We start from the raw sequence: 21,679 nt of genomic DNA on the forward strand, positions 1-21,679 counted from the left end.
GCGCACGCACGGTCACAGGCAGGGAGCGCGCACACACACATTTGATCCGAGCACACGCGGGAGGCGCGGAGCGGCAGCCCGAGCCTGCAGTCCAGGCGCCCCCGGCGCGGTGCGGCGCGCGGAGCCCGGCTGGCGGGGGAGGGGAGGGGGCTGCACGGGGGCGGGGCGGGGGCCGGGGCCGCCCGGGTCGGCGGGAGCGGGCACCTCTGCGCGCAGAGCTCGGCCTCGCCGCCGCGCCCCCCGCGCCCGCCCGCTCGCCGCGCCCCCGCCGCCGCCCCGAGGTGCAGCCGAGAGGCCGCGCCGGGCCCGTGGGACGGGGTGGAGGTGGGGTGGGGGGCGGGGATCGGGCCGGGCCGGGGCCGCGCCGCCTGCGATGCCGGGCGCCCGCCGCAGCCACCGCCGCCGGAGCCCGGGATGGGGCGAGAGGCTGCGGCGGACGCCAGCATCTCCCCGCCGGGGGCCCCGGGGGCCGCGGAGCCGCCGCCGCCGCTGCTGCTGCTGCCGCCGCTGCTGAGACCCAGCGGGCGATGGGTGAGTTGCCCCTGGAGTCCGGGGACCCGCGCCGCAGCCCTGCATCCCCGCGCCCCGGGCCTCGCCTCCGGTTCCGCGCGCGGCGTCCCCCACCCCCGCGGCTCCCACAGCCCCTCCCGGAGCGCGGCCCTGGGGACAGGGGCCGGGGGCCGAGGGGGAGCGGGAGGCTGGGGGCTGCTCAGCCCGGCGCCCCCTCCCCCAACCGGGTTCTCCGCAGAGCTCTCCCTGGCCGCAGGGCAGAGCCTCAGCGCGGCGACCTCCTCCTCGGGCTGGGCGGAGGGCGTCCCGAGGCGCGGGGCTCCAGCTCTGCTTTGTGCGCCGCGCTCCCCCTCCGGCGCCGAGCGGGGCTGGGGGCGAGAGGCCTCCACGCCCGCTTTCCCCACCCCCGACCCCGGGCTGCGGCTGCGGCCGAGGCCCAAGCGCTGTCCGGGGCTGGGCGGTGCGGGGGCTGGGGCTGTAGCTGCTGGTGGGGACCAGGCAGAGGCTAGTAGCGAGAGAGCCCCCCCCACATCTTTTACTGAGGGGGGGTTATCGGCTCTTTGCGCTGCACTGCCCAGGGCGGAGGAGGGATCCTGGCTGGGGGGAGGGCGCTATAAATATCTGCAAATAGTGAGTTCTGGAACCGGGGGTGGGGAGGGGAGCGCCCGGTTGTGTGCGTGGGGTGCCGAGCTGGGGCGGAGGAAGAAGAGGTGCTTGCGGTGTAGCTATCCCTGGTGGCCCGAGGTCTGATGACACTCCATTGCTCTGAAGACACACCCCAGGAGGGATGTGAACAGGCACAGTTACCCCTGTGGGATTCCTCCCTCGTCCTCGGGACACCGGTCCAGATATGCTTTGATGGGTGAGTTGAGCGCACCGGTGTGTCACCTGGAAGGGGCACAGTTTATTAAAGGTGCAGGCACTGGGCCAAGCATGCAGACGGCCTGGAGAGCAAGACAAGGCCCTTGTCCCCCCAGGAGCTGAAAGTCAGGGGTTATTAATGCTGCCCAGTTCTAAGGAGCTAGACAGAGGCTCTGGGAAAGTTTGAAAGAGGGGCTCCCAGCCTGAGAGAGAGAAAACTTAGTGAAAGAGAGGATGACAGGAAGGTGGAGAAATTGGCTAGGCCGAGGGAATGGCTCCAAGGTGTGAGTGCCTGGTATGTGGAGAGCTGGGGTGGGGGATGGTGGCCCTGTGAGCCACCACAGTGAGAATTGAGCTGAAGAGGGGGAGAGGCTGGAAGCCAAGACCAAAGGGCAGGAGGGCCAGGTGGAGGCTAGGTGGCAGGCCAGGCCAGGGAGCTGGCACTGGCTTCTGAGGACAGCAGGGAGCTGTCCTGAGACAGGGCTGGAAATGAGCAGACTGGCTCAGCTGCCCCTCTGAGGCTCTGCCCAGGCGCCTGTGCTCAGGGCTGCTTCATGCACATCTGTCACCCCTTTTGCTGCAGCCCACTTCAGGCATGGTGTTCCATGCCTCGGTTTCCACCTCTGTCAAATGGGAAGAATCCCCACCCCTGCCCCCAGGATTTTGGAGAGGACTGAATGAGAGGAAGTATATAGGATGGCTGAACAGTATAGGAAATCTCTGGCTGCTGCGTTGGTATTATTACCTGTAAAATGAGGACATCTGATGCCAGCTGGCAGCCAGGCAGCTTCACCAGGAGGGCAGACAGTGCTGAGGATCACGTGAGGACTGATGGGAACAGGAGGGAGCTGAGGGCTGGGGACTGAGTGTCTGGTCCTCCTGTAATTCTGGGAGGAGGTAAGCACTGAGTGGCTGGAGGCAGGCAGTCTGCAGACACTGCCTCCTCTTGCCCCTGTGGGCACTGGCCATATTCTGCCCCTATCCTAGCCAAGAGATTTGGGGTATACTGCTCTGCTCCCCAAGGCCGAACCCTCTTTGTTCCCCAGACTACATGATGCCAGCTCTTGCCGTCTATATGGGTACCAGGGCTCCCTTGTAGAAGTTTCTTCAGACATTCAAGCCAAGAAACATGGCGTCCTCGGGAGCCGGATGCTGGGCTGCGTAGAGAGGACGTAGGCCTTGCTGTCAGGAGGTTAGAATCTAGTTGAGCAAGGGATCCCACTGAGTATTCCTGGTCTGCCCACACCCGTGCAAGTCTAAAAGCAGATTCCAGATCCAAATCCTGGTGGCCTGGTTCAAATCCTGGCCCTGCCACTTCTACACTACTGGCTGCACCTCTGTGCCTCAGTTTCCTTGTCTCTGAAATGGGGATGATGACACACCCTATGACCATTTGAATGGCTTGGTGTGATTTCCACTGGGCACCTTCTGCCCCCTTTTCTCGTGAGCCTCCTTATTCACCCTTGCCCTCTGGGAGGAGACACAGCTGCTGCAGCAGATGGGTTGTTCACATCCCTGTTGCTGCCCCCTTCTGACTGTGACCCTGTGGCCAAGGATCTGCTTTTCTGTGTCATTGCTCAGGTAAGGGGCAATGGTGTGCTGGCATTTGGCTTTCTGGCCAGTTCCCATGGTGTAAATCTTTCAGTCTCATAATGGGAGGTGGTTCAGGCCAGCTTCAGCACTCAGGCATTCAGGAGGTGTTTAATTTAATAATAATGGTTGGACACATAGGAAAGGACCCAGACACTGTCAGTCACATAGACTCGGGCAGCTGTCACGGAATGCTGCAGGGGAGAGGTTGAGGAGGAAGGTGTTGGACACCCCGAGGGCTGAAGGGGAGAAGGCACCCTTAAGAGCCTGCCGCGTGATGGAGGGCGGAAAGAGCAGAGAGTGTGTGGTGTCCTCTTTTCCTGAGACTCTTCACACCCCTGCTCTAGCCCCTCCCCACAGAGGCTCCCTGACCTTGACCTGGCCTTGGATTTTGTACAGAATGGCCCAGCTGGACCCCACGCTTTAGCCTAACAGGCCGCTGAGTTGTGGTTCAAACAGGACCTAAACCTCAGTGCCTATTCCTTGCTTTTGCTCTTCCCTCTACTTAAATATCTGTTTTGTCCCACTCCTTTCTCTGTCCCCTGAAACTCTGTCACCCATCAGAAGTTTGTTCATGTGCCTTCATGATGCCAGCCCTCCACTCCAGGTCAGACAACCCCTCTCCCTCTGCAGTTGCCCCTCTCCATGCAGCCCTGCAGACATGCACAAGTCTACCCACGAAAGTATTAACTGTGTCCCTGCAGTAACCCGTGCCGAGGCACCCTGAAAATCCCCTTCTGCAGAGGGGATTTACTGGAGGCCTGTGTGAATCTTGGTCCCTTTGCTGTAGACTCACAGAGCATGCCTGTCTCTTTGGCATGTTTGTTTTGTGTTCCCAATAGACTGTTGGGGACAGATGGACTGAGGAGGCCTTCTGTATGTATATGAATGAATGAACGAATGAATGAATGAATGAATAGGTGAGTGAATGAGGGATTCTCAGCTGAGGCCCTGCTGCCCTGCTCTTTACCCCCTTTCTCTTCCCAAATGGAGGGGACTTACCAGAGGGCGATCACAGGAACCCTGTTTGGCAGGGGTTACGGTCCCTGGGTCCCTGAGTGTGGTGGATCAGCCCATGGCTGGAAGCAGATCCCCTCTCCCTCGGTCTAAAGTGGGCTTGACCAGGGGGCTCCCAGTCTCACCCAGAATCCAACAAGTTCACAGGATCCTAAAATACTTTTCCTTGTGCTGCCTGAAGTGAAAATATCTCTGTCGGCTCACTTATTTTCATCTTTTCTATAAAAATAAAATTGGAACAATAGAAGTCATTCACACACCTAATTACCCCGTTGTTTTATGAACTTAGAGCTTATTTAGCTCAAAACTTTTAGTTCACACTAAAGTGAATTCCCTGGGAGAGGTGGGGGAGGGCCAGTGTAGATCTGGGGGCCTCCTCAGAGCCTGTCCTTCTGCAGCCCTGGCAGGACAGGCTGGGAACTTTGGGTCTGAGTGAGAGAGGGTGGCCTGAGTGGGCTGTGAACTTCTGGCTGGCAGAGATCCTCATGGGTGGCTTTCTTCGTGTTCTCCCCTCCTCCACGAGGACTTGCTGTTTGTTGTTTATGGCAGCACTTACTACATGCTGGGCGAGGGCCAGGCACCTTGCATGCTCCAACTTAAGTGACCTTTCATGCATAGGTACTATGAACCTTCTCCCTCCTCCCCTCCTAGGCCTGGAGTCAGGACTGACAGCCAGGAAGTGGCAGGACTGGGCTGTGTTCAATTTGTAGGACCCCAGAGCCTGTCAAGGCTGCCTGTCTGGGACCCCTTGGTCACTGAGACCTGTCCCTTGTCTCCCCATAGAATCCCAGGGTGACTTGACACCCTCCCAAAGCAGCTACCTCCCTAGCTTCCCAGCCTCCAGGCTACCTACCGCCTTTCCTCTACCTCCTGCAACTTCCTTCCTGCCTTCCTTGCCTTTGTCCAGGCTCTGTTTCTGGAAGTCTTGTTCAGTCTCACCTGGGCAGCTTGGAGCATATTTTTCAGGCACTACCCAGCCCATCTGTGTTAGATCTCTGCCATTGGCAGGGTATCCACAGTTTTCATGCATTTCCTTTTTCCCCCAACCTTTTATTCTGTTTTATTTTTTTGTTGGTACTGGAGTTTGAACTCAAGGCCTCATGCTTCCTAGGCAGGTGCTCTACCACTTGAGCCACTCCACCAGTCCTTGTTTATGTTGGATAGTTTTGAGATAGGGTCTGGCTTTTTTTTTGTTTGTTTTTTGTGGTTTTTTTTTTTTTTGCCCTGGCTGGCCTTAAACCATGATCTTCCTGATCTCTGCCTCCCAAGTAGCTAGGATTACAGGTGTGAGCCACCAGTGCCTGGTTTCCATTTCTTTTTTGTGGGACGGAACTCAGTGTTCCATCACTGAGCCATACCCTCAGCCCTGTTTTCAAAATGCTGCCTTGGAGATTCCAAAAACCACTGCCCAACCCCAAGAAGTCCAGGCTGCCTTATGAACCCCCCAGGTCCCCACCTGTTCTCTGCCTTTGCTCCCAGTCACCTAGGCCTTCGTGTGTCATACTGTCCTCAGACCCCTTTGATATTAGACTGCGCTGTTGCCTCCTCTGAGGGCCGAGCCCCAGAGCTTACCTCATTCTCTGGGTGTGTATGGTGGTGAGTGGATGACGGTGGCCACCCTAGGAAGTGAGCCACAGGGAGAACTGCAGATGACAGGGAGTGCTGGGCTCCCAGGATGGCACATGAGCGTGCATTAGGGCCTGGCACACAGAAGCTATTTGTTGAACGATGATTGCAAGGGTGGCAGGTGAAGGCCACTTCCAGAAATGACACAACTTGACTGGTTTGGGTGAAAGATGGAGAAGGTGCCCTCCTGACTACCACTGAGGATTATGAATGTTAATGACTAACTCAGATTTATGTGTCTAACAGGACCAAGATGATGGAGTTTTCTTTCTTTTTTATTTATTTATTTTCACCTGCATTGCTGGGAATGGAACCCAGGGCTTTGTGCATGCCAGGCAGGTGCTCTGCTCCTGAGTCACACCTCCTTTCTTGTGTGATCTCACTCCAGTATCTCAGGAACCAGAATAATCCTCATTTACCCTGTAGAAACTGAGTCCCAGATGAGGGAGGTGACTTGCTTGTATCACAAAGGCAGTAGGAGGTTCTGTAGGTCAGAGTCTGACTGATGGGCTGGTGACTGGAAGAGTTGGTGACACTCCAGTTTACAAAGCATTCCACATGTGGAGCTCACTTGAATCTCACAGTAGTAGGACGGGACAGCATCACCTTTTCACTTGTGTCACATCCTGGGCTTGAAAACCATTTGAGGTACTATGTCTGTGCTAGGTGCATGGGAGAAAGGAATCCTTCTTCCATGCTGACAGGAGGTGCTACAAAGCCAGGGTTCAGGTGCACACAATGGTTAGCAATCCACTTGTCACAGGGGCAGAACCAGGCCTGCACTAGGGTCCTGTTGCCAGCTGGTCCACAATTTGGCCCCGTCTGAATGTGTCTTATTAACTTGGACCTTGGAACATCCCAAGATACTCTTAAATCTTGATACAGAGGACCAGAACATGTGGTGGCCAGTCCAGGGTCACACTGCACATGCCTAGGGCATGAAGCTTTGACAGGGCTAAGGGCCTGGGCCTGAGTCTGGGTCAGCTTGGACGAGGTCAGGACAGCTGGCAGGGGTTACAGTTGTGCAGAATGGCCCTCGTGAAGAGTCACCAAAGGACTCTGATATCAGGACCAGCCCTGGGCAGAAGGCACACCCCAGAGGTGCCCAGCACACCTCCACCTAGGGGTCCAGAGACCAGGTTTCCTAAGGCTGACTGGGGCCTGGCATGGTACTGCTGTTGGAAGTGTGGGGGACTGCCCACCAGCACAGGCCACTGTGGGGAGAGTGACAGAAACTGCCATCCCTGGGCATGTGCAGTGGGGAAGGTCAGAGTGCCTGACATTCTTGGGGTGATGGCACCAGCACCCCCACTACCAGAAATCAAGAACTGGTTTTCTGTTAAGGCCTTAGCAGGTGCTGCTCCTTTGTCCATAGCACCCTTCCCCACTACTGGATGGTATCTGTTCCTCCTTAAGCCTCCTCTAGGAAGTCATCCAAGGGTGGCAAGACTGGTTGTCATTGCTTGAGACCTCTGTCTGGCTGTCCCATGAGATAATGGCATCCTGCGGGCAGGTTGGGCCTTATGACAGGCCACAGTCTGGTAGAAACACTAGTGGAGCATACAAGGAGGACGGGGCCAGGAAGATGTGGGCGATCACAAAGCCAGCAGCAGGGCTCACTTTGATGTTCCTTGTTTTGATGGCAAAGATGGGGCCTCCTGGAGTGGCTCCTGCAAGTGTCTGGAAAGTGCATCTGAGCTCTGCTGATTGTCACTTTGGCCCAGATCAGGGATGGGCTGGGGATCTCTAGGCCTTGTGGCCAGAAGAACCTGCCCATTTTGCAGAAGGAATATTGAGGCCTTGGGAGCTTGGGACTTGCCCTGACCTGAGTGCCTTGGGGAGAGGCCGATGGGCCCCTGGGATGGTGTGTGGGAGGAGAGCCCACGGGTTATGGGATTGTACCCCTCATCCTCTTCCCCATCCTCAAGCCAGGGCATTTCACAGGCCCAGATCAGGTCTGGGGAGGATAGGAATGAGGAGAGCAGAGTCCTCAGGGTTCTGAGCTCCTGCCTGCTAATGTGGAAAAGGACAAAGCTTGACAGAGAAAAATAGGTGTTGCTCCAACACTGGCAGGAAATGCATGAAGATGGTTCTAGCAAAAAGGTGTAGGATGGGAGGGAGAGGAAGGACGTGAGAACTCAGGCCCAGAGAAGCCAGGGTGGCAGACCGTGGGTGATGCTGCCATGTTTCTTTTTCTGTGTTTCCCACATTTTCAAGAATGTACAAGAAACCTTTATATCCAGAAAAATGAAATTTTATCTTAAAAGTGAGAGGGAAGAAAGGGCCATTGAGAAGAGTGGGTCCCCTTTTGTCTGATTCTGGGGCCATCACCTGTGGGCAGCCTCCAGGTGACCAGTGTGGTCCTCCCAGTGGGAGTGGCCTGTCACCAGGTATATCCCCCAGTAAGTGCACCTGGAGCAAGTTGCCTGCTTCGTTCAGGAGAATTGGGTCACAGGCGCCTAGGCCTGGGACTACTGGGATGCAGTGCCTGAGAATTTCATCCAAAGCCCTGGACCTCTTTCCCAGGACATTCATCTGGCCTCAGCACCTTCTTACCCACTGCCTCCACCCTTAGCCTTCCTGTGTGTGGCTGGCTCTCACCTTCCTGCTGCCTGGTCTCTCTGCTGCTCAGCCCTCCTGGAAAGCCTCAGGAAGCCATTCCTGCCCCTCCTAGCCTGAGGAGCCCTCAGGGCAGGGCCCAGGGCTGTCTGTTTCACCTCCATCCCCAGAGCAGAGCAGTGTGATGTTCACTAAGGGCTCACATTCTCCCTTACTCCAGCCACCAGCGTCTTTCCCAGTCTCCTGCATGGGTCAGGCTCTACCTGCTAATCACCCTTTTTCTCATTGTGTCTTGAGCCTTGAACTGGGGTGAGGACTGTCTCTATCTTCTGCCTGGCTTCTGACCCTATATGAGAGACAGGACATTCATCCATTCAGAAACTCAGCAGTTATTTACTGAGTGCCTACCGTGTGCCAGGGGCTGGGCTAGGTGGCACAGACTTGCCAACTTCAGGGTGCGGCAGCATGCATGTTTGTGTGCACGTGTTTTGTGCATACCACCTGCATATGCCCATGGTGTAAACATCTCTGTTACATATGAATCCACATCTCTTAGGCTGTGCCTGTGTGTTAGGTTGGGGTACCTCCAGCCTGCCTTCGTAACTCATTCAGCACACATTTACTGAGTGTCCACCAAAGAGATGCTGGGTCCTGGCCTGGAAGACCAGTGATGGATGACCTCCATCACTGAGAGGAGCCTCATGGGGCACTGCGGGGCAGGCTCAGGAGGGCAGAGATGGGGAGAAGCGGGGGAAGGCCATTGCTGTCTGACCACGTGCACACCCATCCCTGTGGCTTCCTGGCTCTAAAGCCCTCTGGAGATGGGGTGTGGATTAGTGGGCAGTAGCCCCACTGCTGGGTGGGGGAGGTGGGGGTGAGGGCAGGATGGAGAATACATTGCCCTGAAGAGGAAGAGGGATGTCTGGAGGATACAGAACCAGGGACTCAAAGATGGCTGGAAAGCCTGTGATGCCGAACCTTCTGTGAGAGGAGAACTTGAACCAGCAGCCAGAATCCAGCACTGCCCAGCCACAGCACCTGACATTTGGAAGCTCTGCATTCTGACATGAAGTTGTACACTTAGAATGGGGATCTTTTAGAACTCTGAGGTCAGCCCCCTGTGGTCCGTGGGGAAACTCAGGTCCAGAGGGGGACAGGTCGAGCCTCAGTGGGCAGTGGTTGGCCCACATCTGTTCTCTGCCAGACTGGGTGGGGTGAAAGCCCTTTACTGAGAGCTGCCTGGTTGCAGGCATGTTCCACCCTCTCGCCAAGCCTCAGCTTCCGCATCTGTGAAATGGGTTGTGAAGACAAAATGAGATAGAGCACGTTTCTTGGGAGCCAGGGTCACCCAGGAGGTTAGTGGCATTGCTGAGACTGGCTCCTGGCTTCTCTCTGTATGGTGATGGCTTTATTGTTGTTGTGTCATTTTTTTTCTGTTTCCCCAAAGCCAGTGGGACATCTGAGCACTTGCACACCTGGCTCCTAGCACTTTCCACCTCTTCCAGGTGGGAAAGTTCAGTCACCAACACTGAGAGCAGGTGGGTGGTGGTCTCTGTGTTAAAGAGCAGTGGGCTTAGCCCCTGCAGTCCTGCATGGCATCCTTCCATGTGGTGATGGCCTCCTGGGTGTCCCCAATGGAGACAGTCAGGTCCTGACCCAAAGAGGGTGGTGGCCCCCTCATAGCAAAAGAGTGCAACCTGCCCCCTGATGCTAGGTGGCTGTCCCTGGTCCTCGCCATTGCTCAGAACTATCCGCCTAAAATGGTGAGATGGGCACCCCAGTGCCTCAGAGGCTCCAAAGGGGTGAGGAGATGACTTAGTTTTCCCTTGGTGGGCTAGAGTGTGTTTGTTGTGCTGTGGGCAGGGGAAGTGGGTGGAGCTGCTGCTATGGAAGAGGGGGGCCACAGACCCAGGCCTGGCTTTGAGCTGGCGCCCCAGGCAGACAGCAGAGCAGAAATGCAATAGTAACTGGGGAGGAGAGAAGAGAAAGGGCGCATTGTTTCGGCTTCCTCCAGGCGGTAGGCAGCCCTCCAGGTGCACAGAGCCCCAGAGCCAGTCTACTGTGCACGTGCTCTGCCAGGACCGAAGTTCACTGTGATGCTCAGGCTCCCCGGCTTCTGGACCGCTGCAGGCCAGTCACCTCCCCAGCCCTCCTTTACTCAGCAGCAGCTCACTGGGCACCTGCTGTCCAGTGGCAAGAACCGCACAGAATGAGGCACAGTGTGGACCCAGTAAGGAGGATCCTAACTCGCTCAAAGCAGTTCCTCTCATTCCCCACATTCCTCCCCTCGTTCCCAAGACTCCTCCCAGCCCAGTACCCTGGAGGCTGACATCATTTCCTGTCTCCCCTCTGCACCACTAACATCTCCTTGGAAGGGACCCTTAGAATTCATGTAAGTGAGCCACCCAATGTAGCAGGGCAGGTAGATCTAGGGCACTGGGCCACTTTTCTGAGTCCCAGACCAGGCAACACAATTGAAAGCTGCAAGTGTGTGATCTTGGGAGACCACCGTTCAGCTTGTGCTTGGGGCTGGGGGCACAGGTCATGGGACAGCACAGCCCCTGTGGGGTGACAGCTCAGGTCCAGCAGGCAGAGTCCAGGTTGGAGGAACAGGAGTGGAGAGGGAGGTTTCACCTCCTAGCATGCTTGGACTTTATACCAAGGGCAGTGGGTCCAAGAGAAGCACAGCCGCTGCTTAGCTTTGCTAAGCTCCTGAGGATCTGGGGACCTGGTCTAGAGCCCCTAGGAGACTGGTGTCCTGGTGAGCGCTGCTGGTGGATCAACCAGCTGGGAGCCTGGGCTCAGGGAGAATGGGCTTAGAGAAGTTTCAGCCAGTGGGACAGACAGACTGGGTGATGATTTTTTGGTTTTTGATAGTACTGGGGTTTGAGCTCAGGGCCTCACACTTGCTAGGCAGATGCTCTACCACTTGAGCCACTCCACCTGCCAGCCAGGCAGGGTGATGGATGAGAGGCCACTGAGTAGGAGGATTGAGGGTGGGTCCTGGTTCTTGGTGTGTGTGGCTAGCTGGCTGGTCATGTCACTGAGCAGGTCGAGAAGGGGCATTGGGCATACAGAAGTTGTCAGAGTGCTCCTCGGTGCCAGGCATGGGTCACAGGTTATCAGCTCAGGTTGTCGGAGCTCCCTTAAAGAGTGTTTTGTGCCTTGCTAGCAGTCAGAGAGGCTAAGCAAGCTGCCTGGCCGGCCTACAGCCAGGCCAAGTGAGACCCACAGTCTGTGTCCACATCCTTGTGGCTTGGCTTAGATCATTCCATCAGGTCATAGGCTGGCAGGGGCACCCCTAGAGTGCCCCAGGAACTCACTGGGTTAGTGCCCTTAGGAGCATTTCTTTGGATCTCTACCATGCCCTCCCCCTCCCCCCACTCCCACACCACAAACCACAATGATGCCTAACTTGCTTCAGTCAGTGGCCCTGGGCCAGAGGCCCCAAGAGGACAGGGGAGGGTGGGGTGCACCCTCCCTCCCTTCCCCCACTGCCTTCTGGGCTGGAGATAGAGCTGAGACTCCGCACTGAAGTGGCCCTTTGTACATTTTCCCTGGAGGATGGGGAGCTGGGGTGGGAGGGGCTGGCACTGCCTGCTGGAGCAGTACTGCTGGTCTCAGCAGGGCAGGACTGGGGGGCTTTCTCTAGAGAGGCTGGGCTGGAGGGATCTCCCCCAGCTCAGGCCTAAAGGACCCAGACTTTCTTCCCTCATGGAGCTGAAGGTGTTCACCCCTGTTCCCTCTGACCTTGCTTGTCCTCTGCCTCCTTGGTAAAGCTGGTGAGGACCATCCCGGTGCCAAGATGTTGACTACTGCTCTGCTTAGGAGTTGTCACTAATCTCAATCCACAGATGTGTAAAGTCTTCTCCGGTTCCTGGATGGCCTGCTCACTCGTTCCCTACTCCAGACAGGGCAGGGTGGCTTGTTCAGGTCTGGGAGGCTGCAGGATTGGTGGGTGGAAGGTACCCACAGGCTCAAGAGGCAGGGATTCCTGAGACACTTATGGAAATATCCCACTGGCCTCTGGGTTCCTGAGGACCCAGTGATAAGCCTGGGTAGGACGCTGCTCAGTGGGCGTTGGCGAAGGACTGGCCACATGGGCCATGTCTGAGTAAACCAGGCCTCTAATCAGAAGCCGTTAATCATTAATCCTTGGCCTAGGTAACAATAGGGTCCCATGCTGCCCTCCCCACTGCCCCCACCTCTCTGGCCTCCTGTCTGTTCCTTGCAGCCCACGCCCAGCCCTGCCCCTTTCCTTAGTCCCAGCCAGCCTCCCTCTGCAGAAATAGAATCCTTACTCTTGGGAAGCCCACTCCCCTCACCCACTGGACACCTGTTAACTTTTTCCGGTGGGGGCTCTCAGCAGCCCTGCAGGGTGGTTGCCATCCCACCTAACAGAAGGAGACACTGAGACACAGAGTGGCAGGGCAGCCTGCCCATGGGCACCCTGCTTGTTCTTTCATTCTAGGATGTTCACAGTGTGCCAGACACCGGAAGTGGGACCTAGTGCTTACAGGCTGCTGCGTCAGGCAGCCAAGGAAATGGGCAGTCCCTCTCCAGGCTGATGGGCTAAGCGGCTGGGAAGTCCCACTGAGCAGACTGGGGTGGGAGACAACCTCCCTAGGGAGGCAAGGACTAAGCTGGGATGTGAAGGGGGATAGGGAGAAGAGGCTCCTGTGGGGGACATGTGCAAAGGCCCCCTAACGCAGGGCTGTGGCCCTTCCCCCACAGCACCAATGCTCAGCTAGGCTCAGCCCACTTCAAGGAATGAGTGCCCTGCTAAGGGGGGCTCTTGAGCTTGGAGCCAGATAGTAAATAGCTATTTGGGGGTCTTCTCCAGGACCCCAATTTTTCATCTGTGGTGAACCACACAGAGCCCAGCCTCTGTTCCCACATGCAGAGAGCCCCTAATTTGCCCTGCCACATAGCTGCTGGGCACCAGGTTGCCTTTGAGGGCAGTGGCATGTGTTCAGAACCTTGGCCTCTCCCATCCCTCCGCACAGAGTTCCTCTCTGAGCTCTTCCGTGTGAACATGCTTCTCAGTTTCCATTTACACCCCACTGAGAATATCCAACGAACTCCAGAAGTAAGGGCACAGTCCTCAGGGACCCTCTGCCCAAAGAGGGAGCAGGATGAGGGTCAAAGGGGACAGGCCTAAGGTTTACTGCATTTGGCTTTGACAGCTCCTCCCTGGGAAAACGCAGGTGCTGCTGGCCTCCACAACACCTCAGCTGGTTGCAACAGCTCAGGAAGGGTGGAGCTGCCCTTTCTGCTGCTTGGTTACTTGTTTCCACAAATGAGGAGACTGAGGCCCAGGAGGTGAGGCACCCAGCTGGGGGAGGTGGAGCTCAGAAACCAGCCCAGATGAAGGAGAGGGCTGGCATTGGATATGGCCAAGGTCAGCTCCCTATGTAGTCACATAACTGACACCTGGCTCAGCCCAGGGAGGCAACTGACAGTCTGCCAGGGAGGAAGCAGCCACCAGAAAAGCCAGGTACAGAATTTGGAGCACACTGTAGCAGCTGGGACTGGACACTGCCCACCTGGATGCCAGTGGGAAGCCTTGAGGCAGGTACCAGGTGATGGCAGGGTGGGCAATGATGGCTTGCAGGGGCCCACACATGACCTGATGCAGGGGGAGTGGTGGGGAGTGTGGACTTAGGGTAAGATCTGAAGGGTTGCCAGAGCTGTCATTCGCAAGAGTTCAAGCCTCAGTATCCTCATTGGTAAATAGCAGTGGTGACCAGGGAAAGGACAGAGTGAGAGAAAAGCATGAAGTGCTGAGCACATGTGCCACGGGGAGGCTCTGGGGTGGTCTCAGAAGTCTCCTCCCATCTCCCCCACAGTTGCAGGTCACTAGGGTTGCTGTGGGCACCGGGGCATCAGGATTTGGCCAGGCTGTGGCCAGGCCAGGCAAGTGAACAGAAACCTGAGTAGATACTGGGAGCCCTCCCTTGCTGTGATCAGGGCCAAAGGGAGATACGGGGTGAGGGGCAAAGAGGACCACACAGGATGGGGCACAGTGGGGCAGCCAGAGCTGGGTCTGCACTGCCAGGCAGGGTCCTTCTAGGATCTCCTGAAGCTCAGGCTTCACCTTGGCATTTTCCCAACTTTTTAGAACATCAGTGATCTCCTACACCAGGCAAGTGCTAGTTACCTCACAGGGTACCGTCCAGGATAATGCATTCCTGTTGGTGTTGGGTCGGGGTGAGGAGGGCTGCCGGGGGGTCCCTGCAGCCGTTCAGGGAACTTAGGGCTTTGTGAAATGCAGTTTTAGTTCCCTGTAGCCAAGCCTGGCAGATGTTGCCCAGGGGGGCTCACACTAGGCCACACTGGCAAGGGGGCCTCAGGCAGGGGAGGGGGGATTGGCAGGATAGGCAGGTGAAGCATTCCATGGGCTCCAGTGGCGGCAGGGTGTGAGGGGACCTTGTGCCTGAAACCCTGTGTAAGGGGGCCAGGTGGCTGGCAAGTCCTGCAGCTGACTCCAGCTAGCTAGGAGTTTCAGGCAGGTCCTCCCATGCCTATGAGAATAAATGAAGGAAGGTGAACCAGATGAGGTGGCTGACGCCTGTAACCCCAGCTACTTGGGAAACAGAGATCAGGAAGGTACAGGTCTGAGGTCAGCCCTGGGCAAAAACCATAAAATCCTATCTGAAAATAGCTAAAGCAAAAAAGTGCCAGTGCTGTGAACATCTGCTTAGCAAGGCCCTGAGTTCAAACTGCAGTACCAAGAAAAAAAAGAGGGGAGGTGAGTGGCACTGTGTCTGGCACCAGAGAGCACTCTTGAGTGCCAGCTGTTTTGAAGAAGGAGAGGGCAATTGGACGCAGTGTCTTCCGGGAGGAATATTCTGGGTCTACTGCTTCCTAAATCTGTTCACTCCTGGCTGCTTAGAGGGCTTAGCTGCATGGGGTGGCAGCCGAGATGCCCAGGCAGCCTTTAAGTGTGGGCAGTGTCCTCATCACACTCAGCAGCCCCCAGCTGCACTGCTGCCCCACTGGCCTCTGCACATCCTTCCTGGTGCCCCAGCCTGCCCCATCTGGGGTCCTGTGCCCATCTGAGTAGAGACACATCTCAGAACGAGAGAAGTCAGAGCCTTGAGTTCTGCTTATGTGGCCTTGGCCAAGTCACTGCCCTCCTCTGGGCTTGGTTCCCATCTGTGGAGTGAGGTGTAAAGTCACTGTAGAGCTTGTTAGACTTTTTTTTACCTGGAGGCCCTGGTCTCTCTCCTGTAACATTTACCTCACACCCTCACCAAGTCTGGCTTCACAGGCTCACCTGGTGCTCACTGTGCCAGTCATGGGTCTAAGCACTTTAAATAAGTGCCTGAAATCCTCACCTGTGGTGTGGGCGCTGTTACGGCCCCATCTGACTGATAGGAGTGGGGCCTAGGGAAATGAGCCCCTGGCAGTCTGGCTGAGAGTCTAGACGCTGCCTCAGGCCCCCTCCTTCGCCTGCTTCCTCCTAACCCTGATGGCTCTGCTGTGTGCCCAGGCCCCCTCCCAGAGCCTAGGTCCTTTGTCGTTCTCCCAGCATTATTGCGCATCGGCCCTGCTGACCACCCAACACCTGCTCTCAATGGCTCTCCCCCTGTCCTTCCCAGGCTTTCCCCAGGTGCTGTGTACAGCCCCACCTCAGTCTCAAGGTCAGGTTCTTGTCTGGGTTGCCAGGCTGCCCCCCCCCCACCCCGCCCCGCTTAGCTGCGTAGTCATCTAGCATTTTATCTGCACTGGGACTTTGACATCACCACCACCCCACACTCTGGTCTCTTCACCTTGGCCTAGTTTGTTCCCTTATCTGGCCCCATTACTTCGACCAGGCTGTGTGGTGGGTGGGCCAGCTGACGCCCTGCCTCCCCCTCCCTAGATTGGTCTGTATAATGCAGCAGCCTCTAGCACATATGGCGACTGGAATTTAAATTAAGTTAAACCGTAAGTTCCTCACCTGCAGCCAAGTTCAAGTGCTAGTGGTCTATACTAGTGGCTGTTGTAACAAACAGTGCAGGTCAGGCACATTTCCGCCATCCCGAAATGTGCTGTTGGGCTGCACTAAGGCTGGGCTGCTTGGTCAGGCACAGACTACACGGTTCTAAGAGCCTCCTGGGGCTGAGGCCTGCCTCCTCTCCCTACCCTTCTGCACCTGGGTGGGGGCTGTGTCTGAGGGTAAACCGATGTGACACCCCAGCCAATAACTGACACTTAGGAAGTATGCAGTAGGTGGCAGCCATCATTAATGTTGAACAGTGGATGCACAGTCACCCTGTGGGCTGGTGCCTGAGGAGGTTTAATCTATTTAACTTTCATTGCTGTCCAGTAGAATGTTCTGGAATGGTATCCTACAGCTATGCCACCCATGGGCCTCTGGGACAAGAAGCTGATGTTCTGCGGAGGCCAATAACCAGTTCTGGGAGGGGCAGGGTGGCTATGGGCAGGTCCCAGCCTTGGGAACCAATTTCCCCAGGCACTTGCCAGACCCTCTGTGGGAAAGTTCTGAGGCAGCCTGGAGGATTGTGGGATCAGGCTGAGTGAGGTGGGTTTGGAGGGAGGAGAGGGCCAGGGTATAGCTGGTGAGGGAGCGGGGAAGAGGTGGGGCTCACCAGGGACAAGGCTCCTGGGGGTAGGTGATGGACTGAGCTATCAGGAGGTCCCTGCCCTGGAGCTGAGCTAGCCGAGCGAGCTTCTGTGGGGTCCAAGTACCCAGTGATCTGGTCACCCTATCTTGCAAATCACTGCCTGACTGGAGCAAGACCTGCTCTGGGTGTAGCTCTGTCTCTCCTCTCTGGACTTGGTTTCTTCACCTGCAGATGGGTACAGTGGCAGCTGGCCCACCTGTGCTGTGGTGAACAGATTTTGCAAGGACTTTCTGGCCACCTAGGAGGATGGAGCCCTTGACCATGCCTGGTTGCTGGAGTAGAATTCCTGAGGGCTGGACATTGTTGTACCTGAGGCCTGCTTCAGTCTGCAGCCCTCTGGGCCTCAGGTCTACCTGTCAGCAGGCACAGGATGCCTGGAGATCAGTTTCCACCTGCTTCCTTCTGGTCAACAGGGTGTGGCTGAGTAAGCAGAGCAGCTTGACCTCTCAAACCTCCATTTTTTCATCACTGTGGAAAACCCCACCTCCTCCCAGGGTTGGCCTCAGGAACCAGCCCTAGTTTCTCTCCGGCCTGGCACATGGCCTGGACTTGGGAATGTCTGCATGGATGGTACATGGCTATAGCGTGACCACCTCCAGTAGGTGTGACCTGTGTGGAGCCCAGCCTGACAGATATTAATTAGAAGTGGAGGAAACGATGTGAGCTGAAGCAACAAACCCAGTGTCCCTTCCTCAAATCCTACTGGAACTCAGGAGCTTCTGCCTGTCACTCCATGAAGCCTCAAATTGGAAGGACCAGGGGAGTTGCCTGCTGGCTTCTCAGCCCTGAGACACTGGCTTGCTCTTCCCAAGGAAGGAACCAGAATCAGCAGCAAAGCCCCAGGGAGACAGATGTAGCTTAACCTAAGGAAGAACTTCCAGCAGCCCAGAGAGCTTGGAGTGGACACCCTGAGGTTTGGATACCCAGAAGCCACATGCACATGGAACAGAACGCTGGCCTGGGGTGGGGGCTTGGGCAGTGCTCTTACCCAAGGGCCTTCTGCTACCAAGAGAGGAGACTGGACCCTCAGTGAGGCACTGGATGCCTAGGGCCCTGAAAGCCTCAGTCACTGAGAAATGGCTCGTAGGGTGGTGGGTGCATCAGTGGTAGGCAGCTCCCAACTGTCCAGTCTTTTAACGGAGCCATCCAGGAGCAAGACTGGATGAGTCTGCCTTGCTTGTTGGACAAGAAGCCCAAATGGAAGGAAAGGAATAAATGAGCATTTACAGGTGCCAGGCTTTTTTATTTTTATTCTTGGTGGGACTGGAGTAGGGTTTTGCGTTCACAAAGCAGGCACGCTACTGCTTGAACCACACCTCCAGTCTGTTTTGTTCTGGTTATTTTGGAGATGGGGGTCTCTTGAACTATTTGCCCAGGCTGGCCTCAAATCATGATCTTTCTGATCTCAGCCTCTCGAGTAGCTAGGATTATAGGCGTGAGCCACCAGGACCCCACCAGTGCCAGGCATTTTGCAGGCTGCGTCAACGTCTCTGCTCACCCAGGCCTCCCACAGGACTGCAGTATCTTAGAAGACTGAAGCTCAGAGAGGGCACACAGCTAGCCAATTCAAACCAAATTCCTCCAGTCTTCAGTAACAACAGACGCCAACACCTACTGAACATCCACTGTGTCTAGGCAGGTTTCCTAGCCCTTTGCATGGATTAATGAAAGGGGAGACTGAGGCAGGGAAGGTGAAATAACTTGCCGAGGTCACAGGCCATGTTTGGATCAGGCCATCATAGCCACTGGCCTACCCTGTGTCCCCAGAGCTGCTGGACATGGCAGGGTTTGCTGCAGACACACCTCTGATGCTCCCTGCTCTGCTCTTAGAGGCAGGCAGAGCCTCCGGTGGCCTGGCTCAGGCCTGGCATGGGGTGAAAGGTGAGCTCCGGGAGGCAGACCTCAGCTCAGTCAAGATGCTCTTCCAAGCAGATGAACCAGCTCTGGGGAGCAGTAGGGGCTCATCATCCTGGGAGGGCAGTTGTAGATGGGCCAATTCCTGCCTAGGAGTGGAGGCTGACGGGGAGCTAGGAATCTCTAGAAATCTCCTCATGGACATCCCAAGAGTGCCTGGAGTGCATACTGGGAATCGGACTGTGTGCTGTAGTACACTGGTGGCAGCTGGCCCCTTCTCCCAGTTGGAGGAGTCAAGTGCCCAGAGTTGAGGACACCAGAGGTCAGGGGCAGGCAGAAGGGGCCATAGAGTGGTAGTCAGGGCAAGTAGCCATCAGGATACAAGCCATCTGAACCATGAAAGAGACAAGGGCCAGGGTGAAGCCAGTCAAAGGTACCCCAGGGCTGAGCTAGAACCCTGGTCAGTGCAGGCGAGCTCAGAACTACAGAGAGCTCCGTGGGAGCCTCCTGTCACCCCGTGGACAGCTGTCAGTGTGACTGTGACCCAGAGCTGCTGCTTAATCAGCCAGCCCCACAGTTCAGCTCCAGGCAGGGCTCAACCTCAGCCTGACTCTGAGGTCATGGCTGGGTCATTGTGATGGTTAATTTCAAGTGTCACCTTGCTGGGTTAGGGACACTAGAGAACCGGTCATGCTTTACTTCTGTGAGGGAGTTTGTGGAGATGGGCATGAGTGGGAAGATCCACCCTCAGCATGCACAGGCACCCTCTTCTCTACCGGGGACAGAGGGAACAAAAAGTCAGAGGAAGGGTGAATTCTTCTCTCTCGGAGCTGGGACACTTCTGCCCTTGGACACTGGAACTTGAGGCCCTGGGACATTAGGACTTACCCCAGTGGCTTCCAGGTTCTCAGGCTATAGGCCATGACTGAGTTAACACCTTTGGCTTCCATGGTTCTGAGGCCTTTGGACTTGGACTGAGCCACACAGTCAGCCTTGTGGGGTCTCCAGCTTGCAGAAGGCCTGTCGTGGGACTTCTCAGCCTCCATAATCATGTGAGCCAATTCCCTCAACAAATCCTTGTCTGTCTACTATTGTCTGTCTGTCTGTCTGGAGAATCCTCACTACTCCAGCTCTAGGGTCGGGCTCATCTTATCCCTCACTTACCCCGTCAGCGCTCCAAGCAGAGCCCAACAGAAAGGGTACAAGGAGAGGGGACAGGTGGGGAGAGGGAGAAAAGCATGGAAATCCACTCAGCTCAAACTTGCTGGGGCATGGCTTATGGGCTTGAGTCCTGCTGCCATCCTGGCTCAGCCTCAGCCTTTTGCGTCCAGGGTCACCTGGCTGCTGACCCATCCCCCACCACCTTCACCCAGTCAGACAGGAGACCCAGACCCCTAGGGCAGGTGCAGCTCAATGTATCAGGCAGCTACTGAAGGGATGTCCTGTCAGGGGTCCCCCAGGGAACCTCTGACCCTCCCTTCCTGGAGCCCCAGGGAACATGGTGCTATTTCCCAGCGCACACCTGCCTTGGCAAGCCCAGGCTTTGCTTGGCCTCTGCTGTGAGCCCCAAATTCTGCTCCCGGTTACTGTAACAGGACAGCACCTGCCAGGACTGAGGTCCTGCCAGGGGCTTACCTCCAAGTCTTTGCGTCTGATGTGCCCCAACCTGAAGGCACACTCTCTCCTCTGCCAGGCTAGGGAATAACAGCAGGGTAAGAGGAGTTAGTGTTTACTGAACACTTATCATGTGTTAGGTATCTTATGTGGGTTGTTTTTGGTGCGACTGGGGTTTGAACTCAGGACTCTACTGCTTGAGCCTTACCTCCAGTCCATTTTTCTCTGGTTATTTTGGAGATGGGGTATTGTGAACTATTTGCCTAGGCTGGCCTCAAATCATGATCCTCCCAACCTCAGCCTCTCAAGTAGCTAGGATTATAGGTATGAGCTGTGCCCAGCTTTTATGTGGGTTTTTAATCTAACTCTATTGGTAAGAAAATAGAGCTGCAGAAAAGCAATTAACCTGCCCAAGGCCACACACAGAGGAAGTGGCAGAGCTGGCATTTGAACTGGGTTGTCTATACCTGTAAAAGTGACAGTGAACGCTGTGAGGCCCTAGGCAATGTGGGGTTCCAGAGAGGCGGACCTTGGCACAAAGCAGGTACCTAAGAATGCTTGGTGAATTTTACCAGACTGAATGAGGCCTAAGTATAGCTCTAAGCTGCTGGCGCAGCAGGAGGGGCCTGAAGAGTGGTTTTGACCTTAGAGAGTGCCTGCCTGGCTGCTGAAGTCTTTCCTCAGCTGATCTCTCTCCTCAGGCAGGTCCTGACCACAGTCCCACACTCCCCAGGATTCTGAGTTTCCAGAGGGGTCAAGCCAAGTGCGTATGGGCAGCAGGACGGGGTGGGGGCAGTGCCCCAACTCCTCCCAGAGCCCCAAAGGGACCACAGACCCAAAGCATCACCCCCCGACCCTGTTCATCCTATGAAGAGTCCAAGGCTAACACCCAGGCCCTGCCACTGGCAGCTGTGTGACAGCCTGAGCTCCTCTCTGAGGAGGAGAGCCAGTGGTGAGAGCAGCTCCACGCTCTGGAAGCCTAGCCCTGCCTGCCACTTCTCAGGCCCAAGAAGGGTGGTGGGGGAGTGGCATCTTCTTCCCAGACAAAGCCTGGTCCATCCTTCCGGGGCCACCGTGTTTGTTCATCTGCAGATCCTCCAGGGTCTGACCACCACTGCCACTCCTGCCTGGGAACTTACTCACTGGCTGCTCCTCCCATCTGGAATGTTCTCTCCTGATGCCCTCACCTGCCTCCGCTCTGCTGAAGGGTCACTGTGTTCGGCAGGGTTCTCCAGCAGGACAGCGACATGACGTAGGAGTGAGTGGACTGAGCAGGGGAATGGGCTGGCTGTGGCTATGTGGCTCAGTGCAAGTCTGGGCCTCAGAACCAGGGAAGCCGATGGTGTAATTTTCAAGCCTCAGTCTGGTAGTCACTGGGGACAGTCACCTGCAGTTGTGGTGTCCCTGAGCAGGAG

General features: G+C 56.3%; 1 protein-coding gene across 5 annotated transcripts in view; it reads left to right on the forward strand.

Annotated features, from left to right (window-relative positions):
- Positions 1-414: 414 nt before the first annotated feature.
- The window catches only part of Mgat3 (beta-1,4-mannosyl-glycoprotein 4-beta-N-acetylglucosaminyltransferase), a 30,020-nt gene continuing 8,755 nt past the window's right edge, over positions 415-21,679 (forward strand). The window contains exon 1 of one of the 5 annotated variants that reach the window (XM_020173408.2): positions 415-531. Coding sequence is in view for 2 of the 5 variants with exons in the window: in XM_074084523.1 (XP_073940624.1) it covers positions 13,556-13,734 (179 nt within the window). In the remaining 3 variants the exon portion in view is untranslated. Of the gene's footprint in view, positions 532-1,216; positions 1,373-10,647; positions 10,925-11,799; positions 13,739-21,679 lie in introns of those variants that run through there. The other 4 variants (XM_074084524.1, XM_074084525.1, XM_074084523.1 and 1 more) reach the window with 4 other exon arrangements.

The sequence above is a fragment of the Castor canadensis genome, chromosome 8, assembly GCF_047511655.1.
Source record: "Castor canadensis chromosome 8, mCasCan1.hap1v2, whole genome shotgun sequence".
NCBI lineage: Eukaryota > Metazoa > Chordata > Mammalia > Rodentia > Castoridae > Castor > Castor canadensis.